This window comes from Gobio gobio (genome assembly GCF_949357685.1).
Source record: "Gobio gobio genome assembly, chromosome: 11".
NCBI classification, from domain to species: domain Eukaryota; kingdom Metazoa; phylum Chordata; class Actinopteri; order Cypriniformes; family Gobionidae; genus Gobio; species Gobio gobio.
In genome coordinates, this window is record NC_137104.1 from 38,743,482 (window position 1) to 38,761,289 (window position 17,808).

A 17,808-nucleotide genomic window follows, 5' to 3' on the forward strand; every position below is an offset into this window, starting at 1 on the left:
CACGTGAGCATCGAGTCTGAGGAGGAGCGGGCGGGGCAAACTATATTTTGAATTTGGACTGCATTACCCATTTCAACCACTAGCTGTCATTCCTGCATACAGCACCTTTAAAGGAACACAACATTTTTTTTGAAAGTAGGCTCATTTTCCAACTCCCCTAAAGTTAAAGTTAAACATTTGAGTTTTACCGTTTTCGAATTCATTCAGCGGATCTCTGGGTCTGACGGTAGCACTTTTAGCATATCTTAACATGGTTCATTGAATCTGATTAGACCGTCAGCATCTCGCTCAAAAAAAATTACCAAAGTGTTTCTATATTTTTCCTATTTAAAACTTGACTCTTCTGTAGTTACATCGTGTACTAAGACCGATGGAAAATGAAAAGTTGCGATTTTCTAGGCCGATATGGCTAGGAACTATACTCTCATTCCTGCGTAATAATCAAGGAACTTTGCTGCCGTATCAGGGGTGCAGCAGGCGCAATGACATTACCAAGGGGGTAATCCAGCACCCGGAAAGCGTACCTTCCATAGGGGCAGCCATTGCTAACCAAGCCATCACCTGCTGTTAGCATCCCATTGACTCCCATTCATTTTGGTATCACTTTGACAGCAAATAACTTTACATCTGAGGCATTTAAAGACTCCACTTGTCCATTGTTTATTTCTAAAGAAACACGAAAATGTATAGAAGGCTCCATTACCTTGTATCTTACACTATCGCCCCGTAGAAGCCATTTTTGTAAAAATAGGCTAACGCTTGCGTCATAACCAAGCAACTCTCTGTCGCACAGTAGAGAATTTATCGTATAGACCCGTATAGACAGGAGGAGAAGCTCGCAGGCAATGACAAAATGACAAAATAATTAATCCGAATACTTACCAAAGGTTGCCCCTGCTCACGCTCTCCGTCTCTGCAAGATTCTGTGATTCCGATTTCACTTTGCACAACTACTAGAAGACTTACAACTGTCAGACTGGTTGCTAACGTCACATTTACGTCGTCAAGCTCAGTCTGAGGCTGCGCAGTGCGATCAGCCATCAGGAAATGAGTGCTTCTAATTGACTTCACTTTTCTCCGTTGAAGTCTATGGGGTCGCTGTGTCCCTTTTTTTTACTGTCTATGGATATTACGCAGCGCCTGAAAATAGGCTAATTTCCGTCAACATAACCAACGTGACAACCTGCTTGCACAGGGAGCGTGCTGGGGACTATTTTCAGGCGCTGCATAATATCATTGCGCCATGGTACGGCAGAAAAGTTCCTTGAATATTACGCAACAGATTAAATCCCAACTTTAAATTTTCCTTCTGTCTTAGTACACGATGTAACTACAGAAGTGTCAAGTTTTAAATAGGAAAAATATCAAAACTTTGGTCATTTTTTTGAAGGAGATGCTGACGTCTAATCAGATTCAGATCTATGCTAAGCTATGTTAAAAGTGCTACCACCAGACCCGGAGATGGGCTGAATGGATTCGAAAACGGTAAAACTGTTTAAAGGAACACTCCACTTTTTTTTTTAAAAATAGGCTGATTTTCCAAGTCCATTAGAGTTAAACAGTTGAGTTTTACCGTTTTTTAATCCATTCAGCTGATCTTTGTATCTGGTGGTAGCACTTTTAGCATAGCTTAAGCTTAGCATACATCATTGAATCGGATTAGACCATTAGCATCTCGCTCAAAAATGACCAAAGACTTTCAATATTTTTCCTATTTAAAACTTGACTCTTCTGTAGTAACATTGTGTACTAAGACCAACAGAAAAAGAAAAGTTGTGATTTTCTAGGCTGAAATGACTTGGAACTATTCTCTCATTCCTGCGTAAAAATTAAGGAACTGTGCTGCCGTAACATGAGTGCAGCGGCGCAATGATATTATGCAGCGCCTGAAAATAGGCTAACTTCCGTAAACATAACCAACGTGACAACCTGCTTGCACAGGGAGCGTGCCTTGTAACCATGGAGACATTTGGGATAGACGATTCAGAATATATTTACTTTGGTGCAGATCTTGAACCGTATCTATTTGAACCGGAATAGACTGAAGATGAGCTTTTGGAATGTGAAAGGCAAGAAAGAGACTGGGGCAGCCGTGAGGAGGAGAGCAGATTCGAACTGGTGAGTCAGAGAAGAGTCAACGTTTTTTGAGCACAATTCATACCCAGCGGTAATTCAAGGAAAAAAATGTCAGAATGCGCAACGTGCAACATGGATTCGGTCTTCCGAAATTTTGATTATGAATAACGTAATTTGTGACAGAATGCACGCGTGGAGGGCTCTCTCAGTGTTCTCTCTGTCACTTAGTTAACATGCGCTCTATCACAAGTGCAGCAGTCATCTACATCACTCATAAATCACAATAACTGATCAAATAAGGCTTTGGCGGGACAAAAATTAGTTTTGGCAGCCAACAAATAATTTTCAATGCAGGAAAAAACCCTGCACACGCTCGAAGCCTCAGCACAGAACGTAACATCACAAGTATTTTGTACCATAGAAACTGTATTTAAATTCCACAAGTTTATTTTAATCAAACTATACACTACCTCACCAGAACTCTACAACAAAACTACTAACGTTATATACTGTATAAACCAAATGGTCGAGCAAACCCCCACATTCAGTGATTGCATTTCACAGGTAACGTTTGCTAAAGACAACAGCAGTGCTTTTTCAATCTGGTTGTTCATGCTAACTAAAATAATAATAATTTTATACTTACAGCCATGGGTGATGATACCCTCTGTCCTATCTGTCCTCTGAATATTGTTGGGATGGCCATATCCTTTAGACGCCGTACCGAGGTATGGGTAACACTGTCCATGTTTTCCAAATAGTCATCTGGTCCAAAATGCTTTGAGCAAACACGCACTTTCTTGATTGAATCTACCGGTGTTTTGATATCTATGTTCAGAGCAGCCAACCATTGATCCTTCCATTCCTTGTTTTTCGTTGGTACAAACTTAGTGCCGATCACATTGGAAGTTACCTAGTTGGGAACTACTTTCAGGCGCTGCATAATATCTTTGCGCCGCTGCACTCATGTTACGGCAGCACAGTTCCTTGATTATTACGCAGGAATGAGAGAATAGTTCCTAATCATATCAGTCTAAAATTCTAAATGTTCTTTTTCTGTTGGTCTTAGTACACGGTGTAACTACAGAAGAGTCAAGTTTTAAATAGGAAAAATATTGAAAGTCTTTGGTCATTTTTGAGTGCGATGCTAATGGTCTAATCCGATTCAATGATGTAAGCTATGCTAAAAGTGCTACCGCCAGATACAGAGATCGGCTGAATGGATTCAAAAACGGTAAAACTCAACTGTTTAACTCTAATGGACTTGGAAAATGAGCCTATTATTTAAAAAAAAGTGGAGTGTTCCTTTAACTCTTAGGGAGTTGGAAAATGTTGGAAAACTATTTTCAAAAATAGTGGCGTGTTCCTTTAAGTAACTTTAGGGTGTTTTGTGTTATTTTGGAGCTAACAGGCTTGATCACTAAGATGATCACACTTGGGAAGTGTTGCACAATATTTAAAATGTGTAAAAAGAATACAGGTTTGCAACAACATGAATGTGAACAAGAATAAAAACAATCCCTTTACAGTATCTCAGCCTCCAGACTTTAAGTATTTACATTTTTTACTGATCATAGATGCAACACCAGTCTAATGCTGTGTATTTTTCTGAGCATTTGCTAGGTTAATGAGTAGCCCTGAGGGTATGGATGCGCAGTGGGGGGGGGGGGGGGGGGGGAAGAAAAAGAAAACGGGCTAAATTCTAAACATGTTTTCATAATATGATGAATGCAAATCATATGGTTTGCTGTAGGCCTATCCATGCTGCCCAGGTGGATTGAGTGTCACGGAACTGCATATCAAAGGAGCCCATTGATTTCATCAAGACTGATAACAGAAATAGCTCTTGGTAAGTTCCAAAGTAAACCACAACATCTGATACTTTAATATCTTTAAATAATTTTAATAATATTGAATATATATATGAGAATACATCTAAGATAAGTATGTGTATATTACAGGCGGTGTCTTCTGAAGAACCCGCAGGGCTGTTTCAAAAGTAAAGAAAATCACCACAAGCCAACAACAATGTCAGAAGATTCACCTACGACGTTTCTTGCTATTTATATCATCACATTCCTGATTGGGTTTCCTAATAGTGTCCTGGCGTTCTGCTCATGCATTCACAAGATTCACAATAAACCCATCCCCATTGACTTGTTCATGCTAAACCTCACTATTTCTGACCTCATCTTCCTCATCTTCCTGCCCATCAAGATGAAAGAGGCCACAGATGGCATGGTTTGGAAAATGCCCTTTTCCCTGTGCAACTTTCATCTGTTTGTCTTCTTACTTCCTGTATATTCCAGCAGCCTGTTCTTGACAGCAATAAGTGTGGAGCGCTATGTGTGTATAGCATTTCCAGTTAAAAGTCCGAAGAGAATCATTTATACAGTACCTATATGTGTGGTCATCTGGGTGATAGTTGCAGTAGCTTCAATATTTGTTTACAAAGCAGGACACATAGATTCTGATGAAGCAAACAACACCACTAATCAGCCCCCTCTGGAGCCAGAACCTCAGACATGTTATAGTACTTTTACAGCCAAACAGCTCAAAGAACTGCTCCCAGTGCGGTTGAGTTTAGCAGTGTTGTTTTTCTTTCTACTCTTCCTTACCTGCTGCTTCTGTTACATCAATTTCATTCGTCTTTTGTTAAAGCGGCCCCTCATCAAGAGACAACGTAAACTCCGGGCAATTGGACTGGCTCTGGGGACCCTCCTTGTGTTTGCCAGTAGTTTTGTACCCTATAATATATCACATGTAGTGGGCTTCATCAAGAAAGAAAATCCAAAGTGGCGCATGACAGCTTTAATGCTGAGCACTTTAAACGCATGTTATGATCCTATTATATTTTTCTGTATCTCTAGGGAGATGAGAAGGGCAATCAAAGTATGTGCAAAGGCCTTTTCTCAGTTTTTTCTGCCAATTTAAAGCAATTTATTGTGGTTGTAAACATCCAATTAAATCAGCCAATAGCCTATGCAAAAAAGGATCCTACTACCAGATTTTGTTTTACTGAAATAACTGGGTTAGTTCACCCCAAAATGAAAATCATCCCATAATCGCACACCCTCAAGTCATACTAGGGTAGCCTATATGACTTACTTCTTTCAGTCAAACACAATAAGAGATATATTAAAAAAAATCCTGGCTCTTCCAAGCTTAGAAGCCCAAAAAGCGTATCCATCATCATAAAAGTATTCCATACGGCTCAATGAAGTTAATAAAGGCCTTCTGAAGCGAAGCAATGTGTTTTTGTAATAAAATGTCCATATTTAAAACTAGTCACGCTCACAGACTGTTGTCTGAACATATGGCACAATTAACTGGAAACACGACATCTGACGTTTGTGTTGCGTTCTTTAACACTAGAACCTCCATGGGGTAAAGTTTACCTGATGTTGTTTTTCAAATGTATATAACGTATTTTCAGTCAAATATCCAAGTCACCCAGTCATTGAATTTTATGAAAGTTGTGTTATTTACAATCCCCTGGCGGTTTACTGGAAACAAAGCCGCCGTGACGCCAAACACCATTGTGAAAGAAAGAATGCCGTCGTGTTTACAACTGTGACAGTGATGCTTACCAGGATAACCTAAACGCTGGATTGTCAGAAGTATGTGAAGTTTTCGGCTCCATTGTTGCAGTAAACCTTCTTGAATGAATAATTTATTAGATGTATGCCGGTCTGTTGAGACTGTAAAGACTGAGGTTCTTCCGTTGTCGTAAGTGGAGTTCTTCGCTTGAAGACAAATTTTCTTTGTCATGCAAGGATATTTTGTTTGGTTTTTATCAAGTTGATAAGAATCTAAAGGACAAATATTTTCTAATAAATCTATTTATTTTAGTAGCAATTTTTTTTGTACATAAGTGCACATTTTTGTCTCTATGCCCCTATTTAATATATTTTGTAAAGATTTTAAGTACAACATAGATACAATATCTACCTCCAGCAATGTTAAAGCCTTAAAATCCATAACATGATGTAACGTTACATCTTATAATATTCATTCTTTCCTATAGGCCTTATGTACATGACTTATATCTGTGACATTTTGCCTGATTGCTAATATGTGCCTCTTGAGGCACCTCTATAATGTAATTTGTATTACCCCTGGCCCTTTATCGATTTTGTTTTGCTTTTTTTTTGTTCTTTTTATTATTTATGATGTTGTCAAAAGTGTTGTTTACATTCTTATATATGTGATAACTCCAATAAAAAAATGTATTTAAAAAAATAATAAAGTGAAGCCTCCAGTGTTCAAATATGGCGCTGATACCTTGGGTCTCGAGTCTGCGCAGTAGGAACCGCGATATCAAGGTGGCGCCCACGCTGCCTAATCAAAAACGTTTTGTTTTCAAATGTAAAGTTTGGTGGAGGGGGGATTATGGTGTGGGGGTTGTTTTTCAAGGGTCGGGCTTGGCCCCTTAGTTCCAGTGAAAGGAACTCTTAATGCTTCAGCATGCCAAGACATTTTGGACAATTTCATGCTCCCAACTTTGTGGGAACAGTTTGGGGATGGCCCCTTCCTTTTCCAACATGACTGTGCACCAGTGCACAAAGCAAGGTCCATAAAGACATGGATGAGCAAGTTTGGTGTGGAGGAACTTGACTGGCCTACACAGAGTCCTGACCTCAACCTGATAGAACACCTTTGGGAATTAGAGCAGAGACTGCGAGCGAGGCCTTCTCGTCCAACATCAGTGCCTGACCTCACAAATGAACTCAAATTAGTAACTTGAACTCTATCATGAAAATTATGAACATTATAAGCCTAAATTAAACAATTTAATAATCAAATAAAAATGAATTTGTACCTGTATGTCTGATATTACGCTGTAGCCACATTGGACCAGTGGTTTGGAAAATGGATGGATGGCATCTCGTCAGAAGCAGGAATTAATTTGATTCGACCCTTTCAGTGCATTATGGGTATTATCTGGCTGCTGAGCGTACACATAGGGGCAATATAGGGTCATTAGCTGGTTTACTTAAAATTACAGCCAGGTGTGGAACTAAACTCTGCAGGAAGTTATCTCTCCAGGAGTGGGAATGACTAACCCTGAGTTACAGGAAACAGGCTCTTTTGTGGATGTTGAAAATCTACTTTTAATTAGTCTCATAATGAACCTACTGTTTTCATTTTATGAATAGCACATATTGATGCTTTGTTTAGTAGGTTGTGATATTTTGTTGATATCTTATTCAAATCTTTAAACACAAAGTAAATACCTTTTGGCTTTTTTTCAGACTATATTTGTATGGTATTGTAGAAAATGACTTTTAACTTTTGAGATTCAGTGATGGGTTTTCATGTTTTATGGGGACATTCCATAGACATAATGACTTTTATATCGTACAAACTTCTATCTTCAAAAAACATCATAGGGACCAAACATTTTCCCACAAGGACAAGGATTTCGGATATTGCCATCTATGTGGACGCACACACCCACACACGCACGCACACACACACACACACACACACACACACGCGCACGCACGCACGCACGCACGCACACACACACACACACACACACACTTGCTTCTTATCTTGCCAGTATCTTCCATATGTTCTTGGGGCCCTTCATATACCCAATATGTGGCAGTTATGAAAACTTCCTGTGTTCTCACTGACTATTCCCAGGGGGTTGCCAAGAGACATTGTTTGAGCTTCAGTGATTAAATTTCCGCTCTTTTGAGATGTTGCATCCATCACGTAGTCTAATGCAATCAGAATGTCCAGGACAGTGGTGAAGGGAGCTCGCAGCCTCTTTGTGCGAAACTGGTGAGACACAAAATGCTGAGGATTTTAATACATTGTAAAGGTGAGGATTTTTTGTTTATTATACTTTTTGAACAGAGAATATTTCTTAATGAATGTTGCAAGGATTATTACAGTTTTCTGGATTTCTAAAACAATAAATCCCATTCTCTGAACCAAATTTACAATAGCCTAAACCAATTAGTCAAATAAATCACTCTTTTTGTAAAACCTTAAACAAATTCAGGCAGTAAGACACTGTTTGCAAATCTCATGCACTCTTTTTGCAAAACTCTAAACACATTCTCACTCACTGAAATACATTTTGCTCTGTGATACACTTATGTTTTAAAATGCTAAACACAGGCAGAGGTGGTGAACAAGGAGGATGAGGATGAGAAAAAGCAAGGTGTGGAGAATGTTGTAAAGGCTGGATCCGGCACACCAGAGGGTTTTTCCCATTGCCTGGCAAGATACATCATTGCCTGTGATGTGGACAAAGTCCTCAGGACAGACCCAACGTGAAGATGTGATGCTGAGGCAATTGCACAACTCTTTTGAGTGTACTTTTAGAATTTAGATTTTTTTGGGGGCTTTTGCAGTTGGGTTACTGTATTTTCACAGTATGTAAGTGTTGAATATACAGACATTCAGGGGACTGTATACAAGGAAAGTTTATATTATGACAGACCTTTGCTCCCTCGATTTTGACAGAGGGAGCAAGTCTGATTCATATGTACACTTCAGACAGCATATACCACAATGCAACACGATTGTGACGTCACCGCATATCGCATTTGATTTAGCCCACCGCAAACAACTCTATGATATATAATTTTTTTTAAATATTTAAAACAACCCAAACACACCTATATACATATAGAATGCTGCATTAAACAATTTTGTAAAGGAAAATAAATAAATAAATCAACTCCATAGTGGATTCCAAGTGATCAAGGGCTTAGGACGTTGCAGTTCAGCCCATTGCAAAGGTTCCGCCAGTAGTGGGCACTCATGCAACGTAAGCAATGACGCACATCCGAGTGAACAAGACAGAGGGAAGTTAATGAGTGAAGGGCATAATTAAAACTAACTGGAATGCAGTAGGATGCAGGGAAACACCATTTCACTTGTTTCTGCTTCTTCTTCGCATGTGTTTTGATCCGGAGATTCTGTACTATTTCAGAAGATGCATAATAGTGTCCCCTACCGTATAACAGTGAAAACATGGATACAATTCAGTCAATGGCAGGGAAAGAGTAAAGTAGATTTGAAGTAAATTCCTATGTACACTACCAGTGGACTAGCCCACACAAAAATTCTGATAAAATCAGGAACATATGTTTTCTTTATAAATCAATATTTTCAAACAATGTAAGTTTATAAGACAGTATGTAAAACGATGTGAAAAAAGTAGGCCTATTTAATAGGCTACTCGATCAAAAGAGTAAACATAACTTAAGCCAAGTACACTTAAAATACTTCATTATACTTTTAAATACATCTCAATCAAAAGATTGAGTACATGTATTATAGACCAAATATACTTAGACCTTTCTGTCAATATAAGTCAAGTATACTTAAGTGCAATTTTAAGTATATTAATGAGAAGTACATATAAAGTAAAGTGAAAGTACACGTTGTTATTTTTAGTTTAAAAGATATATAGCACATTTTGATAAAGTTCTTTTTCATAAGGATAGTTGATTTCAACATATTTCTTTATTTAAATTGCTTTATTGAATCCAGTTTTTGATCATCATTAACCACTGATAATGACAAAAGCAAGTGTGGGTTTATTTTTCAATTTGTCTGTTATCAACATACAGTACCTACCTTGTACCTTATTGACTTCTGCTGTTCTGTTCTCTGCAGTGTTTCTACCACCTGTTGAGCATCTGTGAGGTAAAGACTAATGACCAAGATGATCTACCAGCTTCTCTTGTTATTCTACATCCTCACCTTCTTGATCGGCCTTCCTGCCAACATCCTGGCATTCTTTACCTTCTGTCGAAAAGTTTACCGCAAGCCCACGCCTATTGACATTCTCCTGCTAAACCTAACAATATCTGACCTCATCTTCCTCGCAGTCCTGCCTTTCAAGATGAAGGAGGCCGTTGACAACTTAAACTGGAGCCTTCCCTATTACCTGTGTCCCATTAGCAGTTTCCTTTTCTTCTCCACCATCTACACCAGCACATTATTTCTGACTGCGATAAGCATAGAACGCTATCTAGGCGTTGCGTTTCCGATCCGATACGCTTTAGGCCGCCGACCCCGCAATGCTGTGATTGCAAGCTGCTTCCTCTGGCTTCTAGGATCCCTCAACCTCAGCATCGTGTACATTGTGCCATTCATACCCTCAAGTGACAACTCATGCAACAGCACACTGCAGCAGAATCCCAATGCAATCTTTTGCTACGATCATTTCTCCCAAGAGCAGCTGAACATTCTACTTCCTGTTCGTCTGGAGCTTTTTCTCATGCTTTTCTGTATACCCCTCCTCATCTGCTGCTTCTGCTACATCAACTTCATTCAAATTCTCTCCAATCTGCCCCATCTTGGAAGACGTCGTAGACTCAGGGCCATTGGGCTTGCGGTTGGGACGCTGTTGGTTTTCACCATCTGTTTCAGTCCCTATAACATCTCGCACGTGGTTGGTTTCGTCCACGAAAATAGCGAGGGCTGGCGTCACTTAGCTTTAATCTCCAGCGCCCTAAACGCCTGTTTGGACCCCATCATCTTTTACTTTTCCTCAGCTGCCGTTCGCAGTGCCATACGAGCTTGTGTTAATAGTCTAAGAGAGAAAATGCACATTGTAACATGCAGAAGATTCTGTCCTGCTGGTCCTTCCAAAACTGAGGCCTATAAGAAGACAAACCAACCTGTTGACTTGGAGTGAGCACCGAGCCACAGAGAGTTTTTTAGACTATAGAATGTACTGTGAAGTTTACTTTATGAGAGGTAAATTAAATCTCAATTGTATCTAAATTAAATGCAAATTTCCTTCAGAAAGTTAATACATTTTGAATGGTTATTTGGATTAAACTTGAATTGAAAATGGATTTATTCATGAGAAGAACTGTGATCTCCCCCATCACACATTAACAGAATAAAATGTATATGAATTTGCCACTTTGAATAGATGTTTTGCCTTTGTTAGTTCATTTTGGTCCTGCAATGTGACCAATAACTTTATAAAAGTACAAATATTCAATCTAGTCTTAAAGGTCCCGTTCTTCGTGTTTTTTTGAAGCTTTGATTGTGTTTACAGTGTGCAATATAACATGTGTTCATGTTTCGCGTGTAAAAAAACACAGTATTTTTCACACAATGTACTTATCTGTGTACCGCTGTTTTCACTGTCCTAAAAACGGCTGGTGATTTCCTCTTTCTATGAAGTCCCTCCTTCAGAAACACGTAACGAGTTCTGATTGTGCAAGCGCTTACCGTGTTGTAATTCGACCGCAGCTTAGCGCACGTGCCAGCAGTTCCTGTGTTGTGATTCGACAGCAGCTTAGCGCATGTTGGAAAGGTCACGCCTCTTAACGGAGAGATGTATGCGTTCAATAATCTCTACAGCATCCCTGGGAAAGCCAAACAAAGGTGATTTGACTCCTGGATGAAAATAACAGCGTCTCGACGACAAGGCGATAAACCCACTCAACGCAACAGTTCCTTTTCTCCACGCGACACGTCCGCTTCTCCACGTGGGACAGCAACAAGACCGCGCCCCCTTTTTCGCGTTTCTTTGTGGCCGGAGGTTAGTCTGTTCTACTGCTCTACTGACGTAATTAAAGAAGGAAGTACCAGGATGTAGTCCAAGCCAGCCGTTCACTGTAGGCTTTGAAAGGGAACTTCTGTTAAATAAAATATCTCGCTTGGCATTGAACTTTGAGCTTTATAATTTTACAGGTATTATTTATGCTCTAACAGCAACATTACACACTAACTAAAGTTTGAACAATGGGATCATGCGGAATGGGACCTTTAATATGTGGTCATAAAGGCTGCAAGCATCATAATTATAAACTAATACTCACAAAATAGTCATACTTCGTACACTGGAAAAAATGGGTCTAAAAACTATTTTCACTTTCAAAGAACATTTACAAGGAAATGCCAAGTAACACTGAAGTAAATGTAAAATTTGAATGAAGAAAAACTGAATATTTCTTGTAAAACCTACTCACACAATCTTTGTTTTTACTTGCAACAGTGTATGTCATCTTTCCAAAAGTATTTCATGTCAAATACCCATTTATGGAGGTGACTTTCTTACCCCAAGCATGCATATGCATTCATGGGTTGTGCATTCACGTGTTGTATAAACAAAGCTTTCTGAGTTAGTAAAGTAATTATTCATCACATTATGTTATTACTCCCCATAAATTGACTTTGCCCATGGTAAGAACTGTGCCATTAAAGGAGCTGATAACCAAAGTTTACCGATGCAGACTTCATTATATTGAGCCTTTATACTCCTCTTTAATGATGGCACAATATCTACATTTACTGATAACAAATATCTACAGATTGTTTAATTTTTATTCTCTTACTGAAATCCCACTGTTATGTTTTTATTATTTTTTCATATCGAATTATCACCCCTCCTGACCAGTCACAAAATGCTAATAGTCAAGTCACCTTTATTTATATAGCGCTTTTTACAATACAGATCGTTTCAAAGCAGCTTTACAGGGATAAATAATGTGACAAAGTTTGTTGTGGCTGTACAGCAGCTCTGCAGAAAACAGTGATGTCATCATCCAGCTCAATTAAGTTTTCATACAATGGTGTCAATGCAGTCAGATGAATAAAATTGTTGAAAATTAAGTGTCCCCGACTAAGCAAGCCGGAGGCGACAGTGGCAAGGAACCTAAACTCCATCAGGTGACAGAATGGAGAAAAAAAAACCTTGGGAGAAACCAGGCTCAGTCGGGGTGCCAGTTCCCCTCTGGCCAAAAAACAAACAGTGCATGATTATGAAAGAAATGTACATGCAAAACATGATATATAAACATAAAAAAGTACAAATATAATAAATAAATAAATAAATAAATAAATAAATAAATAAATAAACATGATAAAAATATAAAGTTTTGGGGGCCTCTCTTTGGGTAAAACTTCAAGGGTTGCTGCGGGTTCAGCTCCCGTACCTTCTTCAAACTGTGGAGGTAACTTGGAATAGAGTTTCTCTTTTTCCCCGAATCGTTTTTATCTTCTCAGCATAAGTCAAAAGGTTTTTATGTTTTCTCCTTTCAACTTTTTCTGGGACCTTTTCTCCCAGATATTTCCATGATCCTCCTGTTACCATGGGATGATAGTCACAAAACTCATTCCATGATTTATAACACTCCATCAGTAAGATGTTGTGGAAAAACATGTCAGAATATCTAATCACTTCTGAGAACAAGATGGCACATATTGCAATGGCGTCTTGAGGGGTCTTTACATAAGATTCAACTTTGTCATGGTTCCCCACCATATAGTTCCAAAGTGTCTCAGAATAATTTTTAGTGAACTCTTTTGATGTTTTCATTGTTGCATAATTAAGATTTCTGTCATCTTTTTCATCTTTTTTGACTGGACAACAGTACAGATCGCTTGCTTGCAACCGTATTTGGAATCTACTAACAGAAAGGATGATATCCTGCCTATTATGCTTTTCCTGTTTATACCAAACTTCAAGGAGAAAAAATATGATTTTGGCATAGTGGAAGAAATTGCTTATTCTGATGGGTTCACCGTTGTTATTGTTTAAGTCTAAGTTTTCGCTGCTCCTTCCAGCAATGTTTTTAATTTTCTGATCCGCACACCCTTCCCAGGATGTACACACTTCAAACGGTTGGTCAAGTATTTTTGCTGTGGAGTTTTGATGATCTGATATTTGATCAAATGTATCAGGAGTATCGTTCAAAAACTTCTTCTTGTTCATAACCTCTTGATCGAATGACAGAAGGACTTGTGGCCTGCTTTCACTTTTGGCCCCCTCTTGATTAGACTGCTAGAAAATTCAAAAACAAAACATTAACAGCACAGCACATGTACTCAGTATTGATATTGATATTTAAATGATAATTGTCTAACTTACATGGTTCCCTCTTTCCTCCCAACATGAGCTGATCTTAGGCTCTTTGTAGTCTGCATCATGGCTGCAGTCACTAAAATGTAAACAAATACTAGTTAGGTTGTGTAGTTGCCTCATAAAATCCAACATTTTTATATTCAGTGATAATTTCAAGAGAAAATATATACACTGTATTGCCAAAAGTTTTGGGACGCCTGCCTTTAACTTTAATTACATCCCATTCTTAATCTGGAGATTATATGGAGTTGGCCCACCCTTTAAAGCCTCAACTTTTCTAGGAAGGCTTTCCACAAGGATTAGGAGTTTGTTTATGAGAATTGATCACGCTACTACGCTTGAATTCACTGAGCTAGAGCGACCCATGAGAGTGAAAGTGATTGGAACACCTGAATTCAAGGATTGGTGTCCCCTCCAAATTACTTTTGGCAATATAATGTATCTTATTATAAGATTCAATATCTATTAAGAGAATATATATTATGTATGATGAGTAAATCATTTTAAATTTGGATATTTTTTTCCAAATATGGAATTGATGTATTTTATATTCGGGTAACAGCTTATATGGTAGGTCCTATTTAACAGACTTTTATTTTGACATGCTGTCAAAATAATTTTAACTGTTTTGGTGTCAAAGTAAAGTAAGTGTCAATTGCAAATAAAGTGTTGAGAAACTCTTTGATTTAGCCTACCTTTTTCTTTTCCTTTTGCCATTTCTCACAATGAAAGTTTCATCTTCAGGTGGGCAGTGAAGTACAGGTATTCTGATAGTAACAAAAAAATGTTCAGTATGTAGAAGCAGACAACAATGAATATCATATAGTTTACAACATGCATCTGCTATACATTCATTCACATTATAATAAACATACAAATATGTGGAATGAACCAACTGCCTTTACTGGGCAAATGCATTACAGTAAAACCAAACTGAGGTACAATAATATGAATTAGAAATTTAAACCTCCAAGAGAAATTATACTTGAATGTAAACTTCATTGATTACTAAATGATCAAACTGAGGGAGGTAAAGAACCTACTTTGGTGGCTTGAGAGACGACAAACATGGCTCCTGATTACGAGACAGTGATGTGATCTTGTGAACATCTGTTTTACGGGCAAAGAACAAGTAATTAAAATTATCTCTTGTGTCAAATTTAGCCTGTAAATTAATATTTGTGTCCAGCCCATAATAGCAGTGCAGTTACTTTATCATTTAGCAAGCATTCATCCAAAGGTACAAAGGTCAAATATTACACATGCTTTGACAGAGTAATGAATGTATCCTCATATAATGCCATGAAACATTTAGCAATATATGAATAACAATGGACCTCTTTTGTTCTTTTGGTTTGTGTCGTCCTCCTCAGATGAAGGCCCAGCTCTCAGGTTGGTCTCAGGAAAACACGCTTCCTCCGAATCACTGTTTTCAACCGTGACCGCATTTCCGGAAGAGGTCTTCACTGCTTTGTTGGTGCTGAAAAATTATTGATGGTTACTGAAGCTCTGAACTATGCATTCGAGAAAAAAAAAGAAGGAACCAATCGAAGTCACGCATTATCCTTACCTAGAAACGGTCTTCTTTGTTTTGTCTTTTTTGTTTGTCACACGGAACGCTGAAAGCGGTGTGGATGGTTGGATAGGTGTGATCCTCAATGTTTCTTCTTCATTGCATGTTCTTGAGAACAAGAGCAAAGAGAAAAAACTGTTCAGAGTCCATGCTGCCACTAGGTCCAGTTTTAATGATGAGGAATCCATGAAGGAAGAAAATCTGAAGTAGAACTATTTCTTCAAAGAAACTGAATCATGAGGTGCATAATTAATACACTTTTAAAAGGTGTCAGTTCCTTCTCTTCAAATCAGGGGAAGTATCCCAAATATTTTTGGATGGAAGCTTTTGGATACATGTGATGTTGCCAAGTAAAACATCCCTTTGAGACAAATCTTGAAGAAAATGCCATGTGCTGTGACCCTTTCAGACATTTGCATCAAAATAAGGATTTCTTCATGTTAATTCTAATAGACTATGTCTATTAGTGATCCATTCGTTGACAACAAGTCTTGATGTCCATGTAACAAAGAAAACTTCCCTCCAAAAAATATCCAGTCAATCTCATAATCCAATCATCTAGTCCTTCGCCCACTGCAGTCTTCTTCTATTGTATCTCAAACATTTGACAGAATGGTAAACTTGTTCTTGCTTACACCAAGGCAGGGGATGAGAAGGTGCAATGCTTCCAGTATAAAGCATACTGAGCTGTATTCATTGGCATAATGTTGCTTGCAAGGTGCAAGAAATCCTCCAATATTCATGATTTCTGCAAAGGCTCTTAATCCAAATACATCTCTCACTCCTCTTGTTCTCAAATAATGAATAATGGTCTTGTCTGAAATCTTCTAAGATGATATGTTTAGTTTTTTTGTGTTTTGTTGTTTTTGTTTTTTGACTGTGTGTCCATATCCATTCACCAAAATTCCATTGTAGCATGGGCTACTGACACATTGACATACAGGTGTATTTTCCCTGGTAAGGTCAGACTTACATCTTTTTCCCGCGCGTAGACCCGTCTATGGACTGCTTTTCTCGATTGTGCCGCGTAACCGATGTGTCCGCTGCAGTTCGTATATCCAAAGGAACATTTTTAAAAAGTACTCTGGTCATTTTGTTGTAGTTTTTTTATTAATATGCAGTTTAAAAGGTGGTTCCACTTGAACTATTGGCTCTACAGACAATCATTTTTTGTACTGCATACACCCTTAAAAATAAAGGTGCCAGGAAGAACCAAAATGGGGTTTTCACAGTGATGCCATAAAATAACCATTTTTGGTTCCCTGATGAACTGTTTTCTGAAAGGTTCTTTAAAGAACCATTTTTGCAACCTTTCTGCGCTACAAAGAACCTTTTGTGCAATGGAAATTCTTTGGATATTAAAGGTTCTTCATGGAACCATACACCCCGCCAAAGAACCATTTAAGAACCTTTATTTTAGGACAATATTGCCAGTACCGCATACTGGTGAGTACCGTCCTACTTCAAGCACTGACTACATTTTAACATGACTTGATAAGTATCAACTCCTTGGTGACAGTTAGCTTTGTCCATCACTGTATTCCTCATTTAGCTTGGCAAATCTTCCGTAAACTGTTGAGGATCTTTTCAGAGTGCATCATCATCATTGGTCCTATTGCTGGCAACTCCTCAGCAAAAAAAAAAGGCCAGTGTTCATCACGGGATCCTGAGAACGGATGCGTTATAGCCCCGCCTCCTCCAAAACAATGAAGCAACAAGATTGCTTATAATGCTTTTTTCCCCTCCTCAGACATTTCTGTAGGTGGATTTTATATATTTTGTAGTTCTTCAAAGCTGTCAGGATTGGAGGGAGTTTTTTTAAAGCAGGAGCCTTGACAGGGTTCCAGGGAATGTTCTCACATGAGCCTTCTGGTGGATGGAATGCGAACTTTGATGTGTCAGGTGTCATGTTTACCTGGTTATGGGAGGAGTGGGTTGAATACTTATCAAGACATTTTAGTTTGCATGCCAATCTTTTATTTTATTGTTATTATTCAGAATTGGAGATCTTCATTAGAATTTTTTATATGAATTAATAATTAATTACATTTTAATCCTGTATTGTAATGAGAATAATTGATTCTTTTTTAAACCTTTATGGTACAGAGTTGCCATATGGCAAGAATGAATTAATTCTACTCATTTCCTTGTTATTCAGAAAAATATATTTTCCCAATTTTCCCATAATTTACTCACCCTCAAGTCATCCTAGGTGCATATGACATTCTTCTTTCAGGCGAATACAATCTGAGTTATATTAAAAATGTCCTGGCTAATCCAAGCTTTATAATGGCAGTGAATG

At 38.3% G+C, this 17,808-nt stretch overlaps 4 protein-coding genes across 4 annotated transcripts in view; 3 read left to right on the forward strand and 1 right to left on the reverse strand.

The window, feature by feature from the left end:
• LOC307133598 (craniofacial development protein 2-like) overlaps positions 1–17,808 on the forward strand; it is a 1,416,430-nt gene that overhangs the window by 213,329 nt on the left and 1,185,293 nt on the right. The gene's annotated exons all lie outside the window — the stretch shown is intronic.
• On the forward strand, positions 4,105–6,305 carry LOC307133606 (free fatty acid receptor 3; the record flags this gene model as incomplete). Its single annotated transcript, XM_079828729.1, has 1 exon — positions 4,105–6,305. One exon carries the CDS (start codon positions 4,105–4,107, stop codon positions 5,008–5,010), a length of 906 nt encoding a protein of 301 aa, XP_079684855.1. The 3' UTR covers positions 5,011–6,305.
• Positions 9,770–10,747, forward strand: LOC307134184 (free fatty acid receptor 3; the record flags this gene model as incomplete). Its single annotated transcript, XM_079829718.1, has 1 exon — positions 9,770–10,747. The coding sequence occupies one exon, from the start codon at positions 9,770–9,772 to the stop codon at positions 10,745–10,747; it is 978 nt and encodes a 325-aa protein (XP_079685844.1).
• LOC307133609 (uncharacterized protein) lies at positions 12,878–15,419 on the reverse strand. The gene is made up of 5 exons (XM_079828738.1): positions 15,271–15,419; positions 14,977–15,043; positions 14,629–14,700; positions 13,940–14,009; positions 12,878–13,852 (listed from the first exon to the last, which is right to left on the reverse strand). Exon 5 carries the CDS (start codon positions 13,781–13,783, stop codon positions 13,010–13,012), a length of 774 nt encoding a protein of 257 aa, XP_079684864.1. The 5' UTR covers positions 13,784–13,852; positions 13,940–14,009; positions 14,629–14,700; positions 14,977–15,043; positions 15,271–15,419; the 3' UTR covers positions 12,878–13,009.